The sequence below is a fragment of the Enhydra lutris genome, unplaced genomic scaffold (genome assembly GCF_002288905.1).
Source record: "Enhydra lutris kenyoni isolate GAN:26980312 unplaced genomic scaffold, ASM228890v2 scaffoldscaffold1, whole genome shotgun sequence".
Classification (NCBI taxonomy): Eukaryota; Metazoa; Chordata; class Mammalia; order Carnivora; family Mustelidae; genus Enhydra; species Enhydra lutris.
In genome coordinates, this window is record NW_019154085.1 from 38,070,338 (window position 1) to 38,088,367 (window position 18,030).

At 43.1% G+C, this 18,030-nt stretch overlaps 1 protein-coding gene across 1 annotated transcript in view; it reads right to left on the reverse strand.

The window, feature by feature from the left end:
• The window catches only part of LOC111143680 (delta/notch like EGF repeat containing), a 311,777-nt gene that overhangs the window by 47,127 nt on the left and 246,620 nt on the right, over window positions 1-18,030 (reverse strand). Inside the window, exon 8 of the mRNA XM_022497511.1 lies at window positions 16,776-17,000. Coding sequence (XP_022353219.1) covers window positions 16,776-17,000 — 225 coding nt within the window. The remainder of the gene's footprint in view (window positions 1-16,775; window positions 17,001-18,030) is intronic.

Consider the following 18,030-nt stretch of genomic DNA (forward strand, 5'->3'; position numbering starts at 1 on the left):
TGCCTGCCTTGAATACACCACGAGAGCACTAAAACACCACAGCCTGGAAGAGCACCTACATCCCAGGGCCACTGCCTCCCGTCAGCAGGGAAGCCTGCTTTCTGGAAAAACATAAACGGGACCAGCTCTGCAATGCCACAACCTGTGAGCCCAGATTTCCCAGGCAGACGCTCAGATTCCTGGATTCTTCTAATATGAAACGGAGTCTGTTTACATTTGGCTTTTTAAAAAAACCTACCCATTTGCCTTCCCTCTCAGCCCTCTCATCCCCTGAGACGCTTCTCTGTGCTGGATCTGGTTTCCTGCCAGGCAGTAAAGCTTTGACTCACAGCTCAAACTCTGATCCCAAATTCTGCATTTTCTCTTAACAACGGGTCTGTTCTCTTCTCCCTTCCTTAGCACACAGGTTGGTGAATATAGACGACGTTCAGTCACAGTGAGTGAACTGAACTTGCTAGGAAGATGGAATCCCAGTGCAAAATAACCTTTGCATACATAATTACAGCAGGAGTTCTTTTCTTTGCAAACGTCTGATTCGGACAAATCATGAAAATGCCTGGGAGTAGGTCTCCTAAAATTGACAGTTTTTGTCAGGCAGGGAAATCAAAGGATTCGTTTTTATATTTATATTTTAAGTGTGCATATTCAAATTTCTAACTTCCCACATTGAAAATAGGTTACTTGTGTGACACAGAAAGAAAAATATCAAAGATGCTTTTACAGGTGTTTCACTTGCTGATTACCGAGGAAACAATACCCATGCTGTGTCTACAGTTGTTTGGGCAAAAGAATAGCTGGTAACATTAAGAAAAGGCTGACTTTTTTAAGGGTAATTTTTAGGTGGAGGGATATACGGAGGGAAAAGATCCAGTCTTAACTGAAGAGAAGACTTTTTAAGACATGAGGAACAGCCATCACAATAAGGTGTCCTGTTAATGAAGAAAAACTCCTTTTTAAAGGAGAATTGCATTTTTTTACATGTAAAAAAGAAAATCTTTGGAGATGTTAAAAATTCTGAAACCTCTCTAGGTTTATTAATAGAGTGTAAATCATCATTAATTCACGTGCGAAGGGAAAAAAGCCTTAAGTATATGGTCGAAAAGCAAACCACCCCTGGCTTGAGTTCCATCCTCACAAACAGCATTCTCCTCCAAACACATTTAGGGACAAATGAAAGAATATACTGTAGATAACCCAGCTGGATCGTGATGATGTTCAAGAACTCAACAGCGAGCCTTCCCAGACAGCAGCCCCTAAAAACCAAGGCTTAAGCCTGTCCATCATCTTGGGGATTTTTCTCTGTTGTGTAAGTGTTTCTAGAAGTCTCCTCTTGGATTTACCTTCGGAACTAGGTTACAAACTAGTCACATGCAAAAATCAACCTCTTCCTCATTTTTTAGCTTTGTCTTTATAGTCTTTTTTTTTTTTCATGATGCTTTTGGCCACTAGAGGGTGGTTTCTACCTATGATCTATGCCAGCTGAAAGAAGAGGGGAAAAAGGTTACTCAGGAGCTTAACAAAGGAGGAGCAACATAGAGAAATGTTTCACAAAAGGGAAACGAATGTACAAGGGGAAGCAAATATGTAAAGAAGAAATATCGTTTCCTTTACTAATAAAGCTTAACATTCATATATTTCTCAGCAGCTTACAAATTCGCCAGTATGTCCTCTCAACATATGGGTAGCTACAGTTCAACAAACCCATTATAAAGTAGCCTGTTTTTCTTACTAATGCCCTATAGAAAGTATTTTTTTAAATACAAATTTTTTAAATACAAATTCTTCTCGCACTATGATTAAAGCACTAAAATCGAAGATTAAATATAATGACAAGATACTATTTTACAACTTTGATTTAAAGATCACTGTGGTATATGTTTCCTTATAAACAACAAATAAAATGGTTTTTTTTTTCTGTTTCTTGGGCTTGGGTTTTTTTTTTTAAGATTTTATTTATTTAGAGAGGGAGCACGAGAGAGAAAGAGAGAGAGAGAGAGAACCAGCTAAGGAGTGGTGGGGGAGGCAGAGAAGGAGAAGCAGACTCCCCACTGAGCAGGGAGCCTGACGAAGGACTCCATCCAGGCCCCCAGAAACATGATGTGAGCCAAAGGCAGACGCTTAACTGACTGAGCCACCCAGGCACCACACAAATAAAATGTCTTAATGACATATTCCCATCACCTCATCTGACTAGCATGTTTATAAATACACATAAAAATGGCGTGGTTTATACTTGAGATGAGGAGAATAATGTAGAGATTTGGAAAAGAAAAGGTAGGTTCAAAGCCCTCACATTCTACAGGTGGTTCAGTATGGAAGGCACCCAGGCGGGCACAGGACCCCGCATGGGGGGAGTCAAAGATTAAGGTTCTATGACAGCCCTTTGGAGAGAAAATAAATCTTCGATGATTATTTTCATGCAAGTGTGTTGACGAACAAAGAAGAATTTCTAAAGATGATAGTCCAGGAAAGTTTTTTAAACGCCTCGTCCCATTTATTTCACAAACTTGCTTAAATTTGATTTTAATTTACTGACTCAGTCATCACCAAATATTCTTTGGAGGTGTTTGCTCTCAAAAGGGTTTGTGTCTGTTCATCACACTGTAACAGTGGTTCTTTCCATGAGGCCCCAAGGCCAGCAGCATCAATATTACCTGGAAACTCCCTGGAAATGCAAGTTCTCGGGCCCCACCCAAAACCTGTTGACTCCAGAACTCTGGATGGAGCCCAGAACTCTGATTTCATAAGCCCTCGGTGTGATTCTAATGCACAGTGAAGTCTGAGAGCCACTGAGCTACAAAGCACACACCTTGCCCAGCTTCTGGTTCTCAAAAGGACAAGAGGTGGGAGAAGTTACCTGTGACAGGTGCCAGATATGGCATGGTAATATTTTTTAATATCTATGGCTTCCCATCAGCATATCAAAAAAAAAAAAAAAAACCAGCACAAAACACATAGTCAGAACATGTACCAGTCACAGGCATGTAAATAAACCAATAGTGAAATGTGGTCCAATGACCTACCAACCATAGATGCATAGACTGAATGAAACTATACTCCTCTCTGATTTGCTTCAGGAAAGAAAGCAATGCAAAGGAATCCCAAACTGACAGCAAACGCCAAATTTGGGGGAGGCAGTGTAAAATGAGGGAATAATAAGGGTATAGAAGTAGACAAGCATTTATTTCTCCCTGTAGGACTGGGAGTTATATATACCTAATCAGAATGTGGAAAAACAAGTCTAAATTCAGATTAGTGACTGCAGTTTTTCCCCACATCTCTGATCTAGCTTCCTAAACCCAAGGAAATAACATTTTAGGTAAAGGAATACCATCAGAAAACAGTGGACAGAATTCATAGAAACAGAGAGCAGAAGGGTGGTTTCCTGGGGCTAGGAAGATGTGGGTGAAAGGGTACAAACTTCCAGTTATAGGATTAACACGTTCTGGGGATCTAATGTACAGTATGGTGATTATTTAATAATACTGTATTACATACTTGAAAGTTGCTCAGAAAGCAACTTTTTTATACAAAAATCCCTGATAATTTGGTGACATGATTGTGTAAACTATGCAATGGGGGGTAATCGCTTTGCAACATGTAAGTGTATCAAATAAACACATTATACATCTAAATTTACACAACATTATATGTCAATTATATTTCAGTAAGTCTGGGGACATTTTTGTAATTAAAAAGAAAAACAAAAATGGCAGACAATCTACAATAAAAATTTTTAAAAACCAAAACTTGAGAAACATGATCTGATAAAGTTACACTGTTTCTGGTGATAAGAGGGGGCCTCATACATAGTTCAGTACCAAAGTGGTTGTGATGGAAAACAAAACACTGTGATCAAGACTATTCCAGAAAATTCTGGTGCATAGAATCCACAATGCAGAGGTAGATTTTTCTCCAGGTATATTTGCTTTTCCTCTCCTATCCCTGAGGATGAGGACATTCAAAGACACAATACAAAGCAAACCTCTAACCTCCCCCCTTAGTCACTGTCACTCTGAAGTACATATGCTGCATCCTTGCTAAATTGCTAAATACCAAGGAAATTTATCATAGTCATTCATAAACATTTTTAGAAGCACACACTTCCCACTAGGCCACCACCCCTATGGGCTATACACTCATAAGGGCTGAAGCTGACTCTTACAGTCATGATTCAGCTAAAGAACTTCATGGAATTATCTCACTGTGGTTTTGATTTGCATTTCCCTGATGATCAGTGACGCTGAGCATGTTTTCATGTGTCTGTTGGCCGTCTGTACGTCTTCTTTGAGAAAATGTCTATTCATCCATTTTTTAATTGGATTATTCATTTTGGGGTGTTGAGTTTTTATACATTTTGGACACAAACCCTTTATCAGATATTTCATTTGCAAATATCTTCTCCCTTTCAATAGATTACTTTTTAGTTTTGTTGATTGTTTCCTTCACTGTGCAGAAGGTTCTTATTTTGATGAAGTCCCAATAGCTTATTTTTGCTTTTGCTTCCCTTGCCTCAGAAGACATAGTTAGAAAGAAATTGCTATGGCCGATGTCAAAGAAGTTACTACACATGTTCTTCTCTAGGATTTTTATAGTTTCATGTCTCACACTAAGGTCTTTAATTCATTTTGAATTTATCTTTGCGTATGGTGTAAGAAAGTGGTCCAGTTTCATTCTTTTCCATGTTTTCCCAACACCATTTGGTAAAGAGACTGTCTTTTTCCCATTGCAAATTCTTTTATTACAATGAGAAATCACCTCTCACCTGTCAAAATGGCTAAAATCAACAACACAAGAAACAACAGGTGTTGGTGAGGATGTGGAGAAAGGAGAACTCTCTCACACTGTTAATAGGAAGGCAAACTGAAGCAGCCACTCTGGAAAAGAGTTTGTGGGCGCCTCAAAAAGTTAAAAATAGAACTACTGTACAATCCAGCCATTGCTGGATTGTATTTACCCGAAGAATGCAAAAATACTAACTCAAAGAGATACATGTACCCTGATGTTGAGAACAGTATTACCTAAAATAGTCAAATTATGGAACCCAAGTGTCCATCAACTGATGATTGGATAAAGAAGATGTGGTGTATGTGTGTGTGTATTTACATATATATATATATATTTTATATATATATAAAATATATATATAATCGAATATTACTTGGCCATAAAAAAGAGTGATATCTTGCCATTTGCAACAACATAGATGGAGTTAGAGAGTTATGCTAAATGAAATAAGTCAGTCAGAGAAAGACGAATGCCATATGATTTCACTCATATGTGGGATTTAAGAAACAGAAAAAAAAAATAAAGGGAAAAAAGAGAGAGAAAGGCAAACTGAGAAACAGAATCTTAACTATAGAGAACAAACTGATGGTTACCAGTGGGGAGGTGGGGGGAGGGATGGGTTAAATATGTGGTCGGGATTAAGGAGCTCACCTGCTGTGATGAGATCAGGTGATGTAGGGAAGAGTTGAATCACTGAACTGTACACCTGAAACTAATATTACACTGTATGTTAACTAACTGGAATTTAAATGAAAACCTTAAAAAATATATGTAATGGCTACACGGTTTTGTATATTATCCCTTGTACTTTCTCACATTAGAAATTCAAAATGAGAAACAGACACACATAAAATAGTTATTATGGGGGGGAAAAAAGAACTTTGTGGAGAAAAGGAACCACCAGAACTGTACCTTGAGGCAACTGGATTATGAATTTCTCAACGCAAATGATCTAGAATCAGAACTCAATTATTTGAGTCCATCCTGAGTTCTGTCCCTATTGTCTCTACTAAATGATCCTTAAGGATGCTTAAAAATAGGGCACTTATTCACATAAGAGGTTATAAAGCAGTGAAAAATCAAAAGGGCAGATCCTAGTAGAATATGAATACAAATAAGCAAAAGTAAAAAATAGAATTTCCTTGACATAAAGTGAAGACCAGGCTCTGTCTCTACAGACTTGTGAAGAAATTCCAAAATAAGGAAAGCAACGGTCTCCCAGATATTCCTTATCCCTTGGGTAGGCAAGTTCCGTGGGACCCTGTCTTTCACTCAAACCACCGTAACAGCACACTGTTTCTCTTTTTCAACTATCCTCCTCAAAGCTATTCTTATAAATATATTAAACTCATTCACATTCCTCACATATGTAGGTTTAAGATATGGTAGATTACAAAGGAAAAAAAAAAAAAACAGTCACAAAGTCTCTCTATAGCTCTTCACATTGAGAAAAGGAATCTGCAGACTTGGCCAATGTTATGCTCCTGCCGGTGAGACATTAGCAAACAACAGAAGAAACTGTAAAGAATATTTGTGCATTGGGCCTGTCCTCCCTTGCTGCTTATGGAACCCAGCCGCCCTGTGAAGAAGCCCCGACTAGTCTGCTGGATGGCGAACAACATGTCGGCCAGAGGCCGCTGTCATTCCAGCCAAGTGCCAGACACATGCTGAGGTCCTGCAGGACTGGCCGAGCCCCAGCTGACGAACCAGCTGACCACAAAGCATGAGTGAGCACCGAACAGCATGTGGGTGGAGAAGAGACATCCCAGCTAGGCCCTGCCGAAATTATCAACCACAGACCCATAAATAATGATAGATTGTATTAAGCTACCAAATTTTGAAAGTTTGTTACACAGCAGTAACTAACGAATACAGGGGTTTACATTGCCTCACTTAAAAGAATAAAACCACAGGCATAAACTTTTAGGCATCAGCAAACTATTAGCAAAGGCATTTTTAGGGGGTAAAAGATGAAGGGAAGTTATCCCCAAATCAGACCACCCGACAATATATATTCCTGAGTCCACACTGACTTTCAGTCGGGCTTATCCCATCTAAAAGACATACTTTTAGTAATGAATTAAGCCTCGGACATTCACTCTCATCTGTATCATCAGAAACCATCTAGTATTGAAAAAAATGAAACATTAGCCCGATAACTATCAACATATCATTAAGACTTCTGTCCAAACAGCTAATGATCTCTCCAGCCAAATCCTCTAATGCCAAATGGGGTTTTAAATGGAGCACTGTGGCATTGCATAAGGAAGCACCTGGCGAGACCGGAGAGGACACGCTGCTCCACAAAGTCAGTAAGGACTTTGAGCTGACAATGTGCTGGAATTTAAAAAAAAAAAAAAAAAGAGGTCATGTATCACTGCTGCAGGCACACCCAGGGGCTCAGAATCTTCATTAAAACTGAAGCAATTTTATAAAAGCACTCAGCATATGCAGCAACTTTCATCCTGTGCCCTTAAATGGAAAATTAATGACAGCGATAGAAAACCAGCAAACAGACGCAGGGCATTGTCCGCAGGTTTTTAGACAAATCCAAATCAATAAAGAATTTAAAAGCACAGTGAAGACTAAAAGGCCAGGAAAGAAAGAAAGAAAAAAAAAAGTAGAACATGCAGGCAAGTCTCTTCTTGGATTGTCTATTTGGGACTCGGGATGCAGCCGGCCATCGGTCACCCTATAACTCGTACCATCCCCTACGACAGCACACTGTCATAGAGGCTCCAACCCTAGCTAGGAGGTGTAGCTCCGGAGCCCAGCTACACCTCCACTATGAACACTGACAACAGACCACTGCCCCTGAGCCACTCCCGTAGGAAGGAGTGACACTGGGAGCTAGGACATCCAAGCTCCCTCCAGGCAAAGAACGAAAAAACAAAAGCCAACTGTGAAGAGGAAAGAACATTTCAGGGACATTCTCAGAGTCAAGTGAAAAGAAACAGCATCGAAGGTGTCGGGTCATACAACAGTCAACGCAGGAGACTTCCAGATTCCAGTGCTAAGAAAAAAGGTCGTATTGTTTCTGGGCACTGGGGCTCCCAGGAGTGAGAATCACCACCCCACAAGGGAGACTACCTCAGTGGAAGAGTGACACATCTGTCATGTGGCCACATCTGTATCTCTCATTTGAACCAGAGGTCAGCAGTTTCTCTAAACAGGTGCAAGTGGCAGCCATCAGGTGAGATGCGGCCCTAAGTTCCAGGCCCAGGTAGCCCCCAGCAACCATTTCGAAGGAGCTGAATCTGCAGTGTAACAAAAGCTGAAGGACCCCACCCCCACCCCGCCACCCCCTCCACCCAGCAGCTCAATCCCTTTGCAAGTCAGAACTGTGCTTCTCTGGGCTGGGAAGGAAGGAACTATTGGTCAGGTCTAGCCACCCGCTAGACCACAACCAAGGCTGCTTTTCAAGCCTCATCTCAGGAGCTGCACTGAGACAAGAGGAGTCTAGAAGCTTCTCCCGTGATTGGCTCAAACATAAGTGAGAGCCCAGGTTGATGCGTAACTTGGCGGGGGAGAGGCACAAGCAGGCTTCTGCTGAGAGTCTGCCTATGGGTCAAGGGCTTCAGTTCTAGACAAACCCAGCTCAATTTGGGGCTCTGTCACCCCCGCCTCCTGCTGTTTATACCCTCACTGCCTCAGTTTCTCCATCCTTCAGTTAGGAAAATAGGAGTACTACAGCCTGGGGTTAAGGAAGAGAGAATTTTGTCAGGTGACTGGCACAGAGTCTGGATGTTGGCAGTTGTCATAGACGCGAGCTACTTAGGCAAAGCTGCCCAGACGAAGAGCATTACCCAGATCAATATGGCTGAATCGATATCCCAATGAACCCCAATTTCATGTGTCCTTCTGAGGTAGCTATTAAGACAACTACTGCTTGGGAAATCTGGTCAATCCTTTACTCATCACTAGTGAGTCAGTCACAGTTTCCCCCTATTTCCTGTTTACTCTGAGCTAACAGAGGCTCTGGGTCCCAAACACCCAGGGTTTGATCCCGGCTTCATCCTCTTCTAGCTCTGTAATCTTGGGCCCAGAAATGGCAACAGTCATGGTCACGACTTAAGGACCGGGCACTTAAATATTTAATCACGGAAGCCACCGAGAGCCCACACAGCAAGCAATCACTTAGTCCTGCAAGAAGGTGCACCTGTACCCGCTACGGCCATGAAGATGGATCCCTCCTCTACTCCAGCTCTAGTCTTGAACCTCACGTGAAAAGAATCCAGGCAGATTTAATCATTCTTAGCCGATCTTCCCCAGGGAAAGGCATAGCTGACATTTGCACAACTGCTTCGTTGTTTTATAGATTTCAAAATACAAGACAGTACACATCACTTCATTTGAGCTTTATGGTTTATCCCCATTTCATAGAAGAGGAAACTAAGGCAGCCAGGGCCAACTACGCAGCTGCTCTGTGACAAAGCTGAGACTTGAACTGGGCTGGGCTCAGTTCTCGGCCAGGCCCCTTTCCATCACAGCTGGGAAGAGAGGCAAGGATGCTGACTCTCAGTTCTCAATTCCAGCTGCCCAGACTCTTGGCAAGCAAGAAAACATTAGTGATCAGATCATAATTAACTCCCAACCACCAAACAAAATAAGAGTCAATGTCTTAGTTATGAAAGAGTTTCAAATACGTCCCCATCTGATCTTCACGGCCATAAACTTCATGAGAAGTTCCTGCAATCTTGGGCTGGCAAAGTGTCTCCCACAGAGCCGTTCTCAGAAATGCATGGCTTAGTGCCCCAAGTTATTATCAGCTGCCATTCCCGGTTTGCAGGTAAGGTCCAGGTAAGGTGATGTCCATGTTTTCTGCTGTCCTCACAGACTATTCTAAAACCTACAGTCAGCAGGTAAACCTCATTCCTTTTCAACAAAAGTTCAGCCACAAATGAGCTCTCAACTACTTGAATTTTAAGTGGAGTGGTGGGAGAAGGAGGAACAGAAATCCTCTGTAATTAAAGGCTGTCTCATCAACACTTTCATACGTACGGATTAGTGATATACCTCGCCATTTAAAGCGAGGTTTAAAAGCAGCCTTGTGAATAGATTTTGAATGTCAAGAATCTCATAAACATTCCATATGCTCCACCAGCAATGCCCTTCACTCATTTCTAGTGTCCTTTCTCCCCTTCTAGTAACCCCACAGGTCACTAGCCTAAAGAAGGCAATATCACTAATTCTCCCCGAATGCCCCCAAAATTAGAATAAAAACGAAATGGAGAAAAGTATGGCCATGCCAACAGCTGTCGACACCACAGGGGCTGACTCCTCAGCATCCCCTGGTGTGGTGGGCGGTGGGAGGCGCTTAAGGCTGCTTCTGCACATCCTCCTGTTTCTCTGAGTTTCCCAAGTTAAAGCTGGAGACAGACCTTGAGCTCCAGTCTGACCTTTGTTCCCTGCATTCAGCTAACAAATCTGACGATTCCACCTGTCGATTAGATTTTAGGTCTGACCTTTCGTTCCCACTGCCACAAGTCCAAGCCCTCACTTCCACCTGCCTGAGCTTCCTGACTGCTCTGCTGTCTTAACATCTCTCCTTGACAGTAAATCTACCTGTAATATCTAATTCTACCAGAATGTTCTTTCTTCCCCATTCTTCCTCGAATCACTCATTCTCCCTAGAAATCTCCCAATCCTATCAGAACCATCTTTCTAAAACATGGATCAGTTCCCAGACAATGCAAAAGGTCCCCAAGTCTTCATTTTCCAAACTCAGCATCTAGAGTCTCCTCAGTGTGCCCCAGCGAGCCTTTCAGCCTTACCACCCATTACCACACCCAGGGCATCTTATTTGGCAGCCAAACGCATCTCCTGTTCTCTGAATCTCCCCTCTCCTCCCCCTCCCACCCTCACCCAGGACTTTTATTCCATAACATCCTCCCCCTGTGTATAAATCCACAGCATTTCCCTGTCCTACTCGTTGGAAATTCTGATTGGGCTGTTAACACAAAACTTCAATTGATTGAACTGTCAGTATTTTGAGCGTTTCAATCAGTTAAGTCCAGTCAATGCAGCAAGGGGGTACACATCATGGGAACCAGGAGGTGTCTCAGTACAAGGGGGTTAGATGCTACTTACAGGATTTGAACTCCAGCTGGATGATCTGGGGAGGACTTACTCTAGAGTGGGGTCAGAAAGCAGAAGCAGCTCTATGCTCGAGTATCTCAATATATCTGATCTATAGCAAAGGCAAGCTAGCTCAAGGCTAAAGCTGTGGTTGGTAAAGAAGCAGCTAGCCCTCCATTTATTTGTGAGAGAAGGAGAAGTGTGGTATTACGTGGACTGCATGGTGGCCTTGGTTTTGTCTGTACTTAAAATTATGAAATGGTCTTGTTTGTCTCACTTTATCATGGCCTCGGAGTGACCATGTCTGGTGTCAGTTTCTGTGGGATTACTTATGTCCCTGTGTCCAATAAGAGACACAATGGCCCAGCTATGAGCATGAGGCCAGCTTCTAACACCTTCAAGGCCTATCTGTAATTGTCCAACAAGCTCTCATATATCAGTGTTCTTACTATCATCATGCTGTCAAGAGAGATTTAAATTTCTTCCTTAGGTAAATACAGATTATGAAGAATTATTACAGCTGTTCGCTAGGTAGACAAGGCTCTATTTGGGGCCCCAATGGTGAGGACAGATACCATGTTTTGAAATATAACAAAAGGAGGACATGGTAACAGTGCTGGGATATAAGGAAAGGAGACAATATATTGCATACAATCTATAATTCTTAGGAATACTATGATATGTAGACCAGGAACCCCTTAGAGCTTGTTAAACACAAGAACTGTCTCCATCTTAGTGAACCTAATGAAGAAAATTTTCTGGTTCATAAGAGATGAAAGCTGTCCACTGTACTTATCCAAGAATCTAAATGCAATTAAGCATTCGTTAGCAAGACATAAATATCTTCATATCTTGTAGGTGTGCTTTTTTCTTTATGGCTGTTGAATCGTTATTAAAATCCTAAGCAGTAAGTCCTACCTTAGATTGTGTTTCCAGAAGACTATCAGAATGCCGATATTGCCAAGTCTGAGTTTGAAGGAAGCAATGCCAGCTGCCCTTCAGGCCTCAGAGACCATAGGTGCAGCTCCCGCGTAAGGCATATGTAAAAAATATCTGAAATTCCTACAGTTTCCTTTAAAAAAAATGTTATTTGGAAAAAGTCTAAACTTCTTTAACTTAAGGCACATTCTATAAAGGCATGGTTAATTCAATTCAACAAACAAGGTCAGAGTAATGACTCAGTTGCATTAGGCCGGGGCCAAGACCAGTGAACTCAGGCAAACCATCTCCAGCCAGGGATTCCTTCCAGTATTGGTCATCATCCAAATGGCATCTGCAGATGCCACCATTGTGCTGAGGGCGCACGAAACACCATGGCTCCCACCTGTGAGCATGTCCGCCCCACCCCCAGCAAGTTCCTCACACTGTGACACTCCCCGCTACGATGCTTACTTACAAGGGTCCATGTTCTGCATTTCTCTAGCCTTGGGGAGATTTCAATTTGCCATTTTGGGGGGCAGTATGTATGGCCTATCACTTAACACTGTCACTGAAAGATAATATTTCAGTGATTACTCAGTGTTGACATTTTATTATTTAATATTAAAATCCCATCAGAAATCCCTAGCCTGATAAGCTAAAAATGAGGTTTGAAAATAAAGCACCTGGCAAATCTGATTTGCAGCGATCCAAATGGCATTTTGTCAGACGGGAACTAATTATCAACCTGACATGATTTCAATCTGCTGTCATTTTATGAAATGGGATCGGTTTGCTCTCTGTAAAGATGATCAGGCTTGCCGCTCTTCAGCTAGACACCCAATTTACCGACTCTCGTGAGATTCTTCTATTATGCAAACTGGTGGGAAAGCAATTACGTACTCCAAAAGATTAAGACTAAAAATTTCATATTCAGAGAATTGTCATTTCACCTCTTAAAATGTAAATTCTTCCCAGATGTTAAGATGCCTTTTTTATTTCACACAATGTCACTTAATGATCTGAGGACGCAACCCCTCGGAAAGCAATTTTATCTCCCAAGTTCAAAGACAGAACTCTGACAAGAACTCCAAGGCTCTGCCCCGGGGAGAGACCACCTAAGAGACAACGGACTCATGGAAGGGAATACATGCCTCTTCAGGCTTTTCAAGGCTACTTAGTGGCTGGACTGTTGGAACACAGCCTGCATCCTTACCGATGGGACCGGGGTCATGTCGTGTCTTGTGAGAAAGCTCCAAGAGAAGGAGGAGAAGAGTTCTGCTGGGACTGATGCCCAGAATAAACATGAAAGGATGCATGTTGTAATTTCATGCCTCCTCTAAGATACATTGTATTGATTACGATGGAAAGTCATTAAGTCTGTTTTTCCGTCCATTAATAAGTTGTTATAGTTCACATGTAAGCACATGATTACTCTGCATGTAACCACATCCTGCAGAAATCCAGACCTTAAGAGTATATAAGCACTGTATTAATTCAATAAAACACCTACTGATCATCAGTCAGTAGTCCCCTCATCATTTTGGCTCCAATCACCAGGTTCCTCACCTCCCGAAGGTGACACTGGACATTTGACTATTACCAAGCCAAATGCTCCAGCTGGCCAGGAAGGAAGTTTGAGTAGAGACCAGCAGACCTTACGAAGAGACCTATGGTCTCTACGTAGAGACTCTACGGTCTACAGACCTACAGTCTCTGCAGAGAGACTCTATGGTCTACAGACCTATGGTCCCTACGTAGAGACTCTACAGTCTCTACGTAGGGACCATAGAGACCTTACAAAGAAATGCTTGGGGGATGCCTGGGTGGCTCAGTTGGTTAAGCGTCTGTCTTCAGCTCAGGTCATGATCCCAGGGTCCTGGGATGGAGTCCCACATTGGGCTCCCTGCTGAGCAAGTGAGTCTTCTTCTCCCTCTCCCTCTTCCCCCAAACCCCCTGCTTCAGGCCCAATCTCTCTCAAATAAATAAATAAAATCTTGAAATAAATAAATAAATGCTGGAATGTCCATTGACAGAAAGAAAGGGCAATATCTCTCACGACTCCATGCCAGGAAACATGCCATGTGCCACATTTAACACTCTCACACACAGCAGACCACAGTCAGCAACTTGTCCCAGTCTAGGCTGTGACACCAACTGTCACTGAATGGACAAAAATCTAAGATGTTCTTCATAAAAATACAAAAAGGTCCAGAGAAGTCCTGTTAAGTTTCCTATGGGGACGGTCAATGGGAGGGGATCTCCCAGGTCAGTTCTCACCTCCCAGTGTGGAAAGAGAAAGAACAGGAAATATACTTTCTATGCAGGACCCAGGTAAGCCTGCCCGTACCTGTCGATAAACTCAGAGTGTTAAACAACATTTTCATAATCGTCAGCCACACAAAGTAACATTTACCTTTAAATAACTACATTCCATTTAAAGGTTTAAAAATAAAAAATAAAAATAAATAATAAAAAAAAGAAAGTTTTAAAAGTAGGCCAACTAAATAGAAAGAAAAAGTTAGTATGATCAAGAAAGGAAATCTGAGGAGAAAAGGAGGAAAAAACAGGGCTCCCTTCTGATCTTGAGATATCTGATTTCTCTTTGGGTGGGGCTTCCCGGACAGAAGCAGCACTCTCAGGGGTCTGGTAATGAAGGAGGGAGGAAGTTCCTGACAGAACGATTTTGCTTCCGATGAGTGGAGCGGGGTGGGTAGACACCACATGTGAGAACACATGGAGCATGGGGAGCAGCGCCCTCGGGAGCCCGGATGTGAGTGAGACCGTGTTCTCCCCAGCACCACTGCAGCTTGCTTTATGTGCAAACACAGCAGTCTTCGTACCCCACGTTCCCAACAGGCAAGGGGGCCGCCCCGCACTGCCCCCTCCTCGGCAGGCCCAGTTCCATCGCACACGTAGGGCCCAGCACATGGAAGAAAACCGGGCTTCTGGTGAGGCAGCCATTCCCATTTCCACCATGGCTCTGACAGGAGAAGACAGAGGGAGTAGGGAGGAGGCAAGGGAAAGTATCTCAGGGCAGATGGAGAGGTGGAGAAACTTCTTCACCTCAAGGTCTAATGGGAAACCCAAAAATGCTACTGTGAGCCTTAATTCCATGTGTTAACTCGGCTAAGCCACGGCACCCAAACATGTTGTCAAACGCTGGTCTAGATGTTGCTGGGAAGGTGCTTTTTAGACAAGATGAGTTTTTAAAGCAGTAGGCTTTGAGTGAAGTGATTTCCCTCTAAAACGTGGGTGGGCCTCATCCAATCCGGTGAAGGCCTAAGAGCAAAGAGTGAGGTTTCTTAAGAAGGAATTCAGGCTCAAAACTGTAACAAGGAAACCCCGCCTGAGTTTCCTGCCTGACGTCTGGCACTACAGATTGAGAACTTGCCCGTTCTCACAGTTACGTGAGCCAATTCCTTAAAATCAATCTCTTCCAATATTTCTCTCTTTTTCTCTTCATATATATTTTGGCGAGAGGTGGGGATTTTATTTATTTATTTGAGAAAGAACAAGAGTGTGGGCCGGGGGAGGGACAGAAGGAGAGGGACAAGCAGACTCTGTACTGAGCCACAGACCTTCACATGGGGCTTGATCTCACGACCCTGAGATCATGACCTGAGCTGAAATCAAGAGTCAAATGCTTAACTGGCTGAGCCACCCAGGCTCCCCTCCATGAAAAGGTTTTTCAATACCCCTCAATGCTTAGTTGGATTTCCTACTAATTCCTTCACTGATTTATGAGTATGAGATGTGCCCCTTGAAAGTTCTGGGCAGTGGAACCGTGGCCCCTGGGTCGGCCTCTGCACTCAGCCCCCTCTTGGGTGTATGGCCACAGGCACATGACTAAAGCAAGTATGACACAATTCATAAATGTGGCTCGGTGAGATGTAGCTTGCAGGGAGGGACCACAGATGTGAAGCACCAGCTCAAAACCTAGACAGATTCGTGCTCACTAAATGGTGGTTTGGAGCTATTAAGGTTACTAATAAAATACACTTCCTCCTACCCCCAGTGGGGAGAAAGACAATTAATATAATGTTTTAAAGACCAGGCAAGTGATATCAAGGGTGACTGCTGGAATTCAGCAGGGGGAAAGCGTAGGGGGCCCAGAAGGAGAAGTTTACAGGTGAAAACGGGGTGACAGGGGACCAGGCATCAGGTGGAAGGCACTGCACCAGCAGACCTGAGACTCCAGCAAAACCAGGGAACTGGCCTCCACGTGGGTGGGTCAGACACACGTGTGAGGAACCGCGCTTCCACGCATTCTGAAGGGATAGCTAGCTCCTACAAGGAAGAAGAGAGGGAGGCAAAACAGAAACGACCAGAAAGAGTCACCCATGTGTGCATTCTTTTCAGGACCACACAGGTAGGTTGTGCAGACACAAATTTTGGCTAGAAATCACTGTGACTTTGGAGTCTCAAAATTTACACAATAAAAAAAAAAAAAATCAGTACAAGGCAGAAGATCTTTGGAAAAGAAACTTTAGGAACTCTTGAATATTTGCAGAGGGCCCCACAGGTCCGATAACACATACAGGGCCCAGAGTAATTCTAATAGATGAGAAAATTCTAAATGGATTGCGTCTCGCTTTTTATGCCCATTAAAAAAGAAAAACATACTCCATTAACCTAAGAACATGGTATTAAGATAGGCAGTCCAGTAAAAGCTGGGGAATGACCTCTAGTAAATCTTTAAAAAATAATTAAGCTGTTCAGAGATCAAGCCTATTTTTAATTTTCTTATTTTGCTTACTTGTTTTTTTGTATTTTGTCATGACTGTGACCTACTCGTGCAGAGGGGAAATCGTGTTTTGTAAACCCTGCCAAGAGTAAGTCTAAAGAGAAAGGACGTCATAAGTGAGTGGGGGACGTGTCTATGGACAAGTGAACACATCCGGGGAGCCAACATCTGTCCAGACGCACTAGAAAAGGTAAAAGTCTAAGACTGGAGAGAGCAAGGATTTGCATTCCATGATGGTACCGACCTGGGTCACAAAGGCATTTATAGCTGGTGCCCACACTGTGGCAAGTGCCGTGCGCGCAGGGACTGAGCGCGCAGAAGTCCACGAGCTGGGCGCACGCTGGCCCCGTGAAGCCCGCGCTGCAGCTGCAGCTGAAATGCAGGCCGTCCGCGTGGCAGGTCCCATTGTTCTGGCACGGGGACGAGGAGCACGGGTCCACCTTTTCCTCGCAGGCCGCGCCGAAGTATCCTGCCAGAAAACACAGACAGGGGAACGGGTAAAAAATAAATGAAACTGTGTTCACACATCATAGCTGATAAGCTGGGTGCAGGTGGCACCTGCGTGGCTCAGACCTTAAGCCTCTGTCTTCGGCTTATGTCATGACCCTGGAGTCCCGGGATCCAGCCCCACCCTGGTCTCTCTGCTCAGCGGGGAGTTTGCTTCTCACTCTCCCTCTATGCTCTCCCTCTCTCTCTCAAATAAATAAAATCTTTAATAAAAAATAAATAACCTGGGTCCATTCCTAAATGTCCCCATTGTGAAGTGATTAACTCATTTAACAGTTTCCAGATACCGACAACCCAACCACAGGGGGAAGGCAGGTCTCCTTAGCTTTGGGAATGGGGGGTTAAAGTATTAAGCCCTGGGCTTCCAATTTGTTCAAATGTAAGATATATGACCACTCAGACGTTCAGACACCCAGGGACGTGAATATATTTACAGGTGTACATGGGCATACGTATGCGTGAATAATTAGTCTAGAAAGATGCTGGAAAAAATTAATGGTGATTACCTTCAGGAAGGTGGGACTGGGGTCAGCGGAGGACTTTGTCCTCTTATTTCATACACATTTCTGGGGGAAAGGCATTCCCTACCTTTGCTTCAAAAAGATGAAATCCTGAATTTTAAAAAAATAAACCCATATAAAATAGTAATCAATGAAAAGATCTCCCTCTCATATCTCTTCCACCCTATTCTTCTCTCTTGAAGAGCCACTGTTAGCAGTTTCTTGAATATATACTTTTTTTTAAAAGATTTTATTTATTTGACAGACAGAGATCATAAGTAGGCAGACAGGCAGGCAGAGAGAGAGGGAAGCATGCTCCCTGCCAAGCAGAGAGCCCGATGCAGGGCTCAATCCCAGGACCCTGGGACCATGACCTGAGCCGAAAGCAGAAGCTTTAACCCACTGAGCCACCCAGACGCCCCTTGAGTATATACTTTTTTAAGTTGGTTACTGTAATAGATAAACTCTGGTGGCCATATAACGGAATACTAC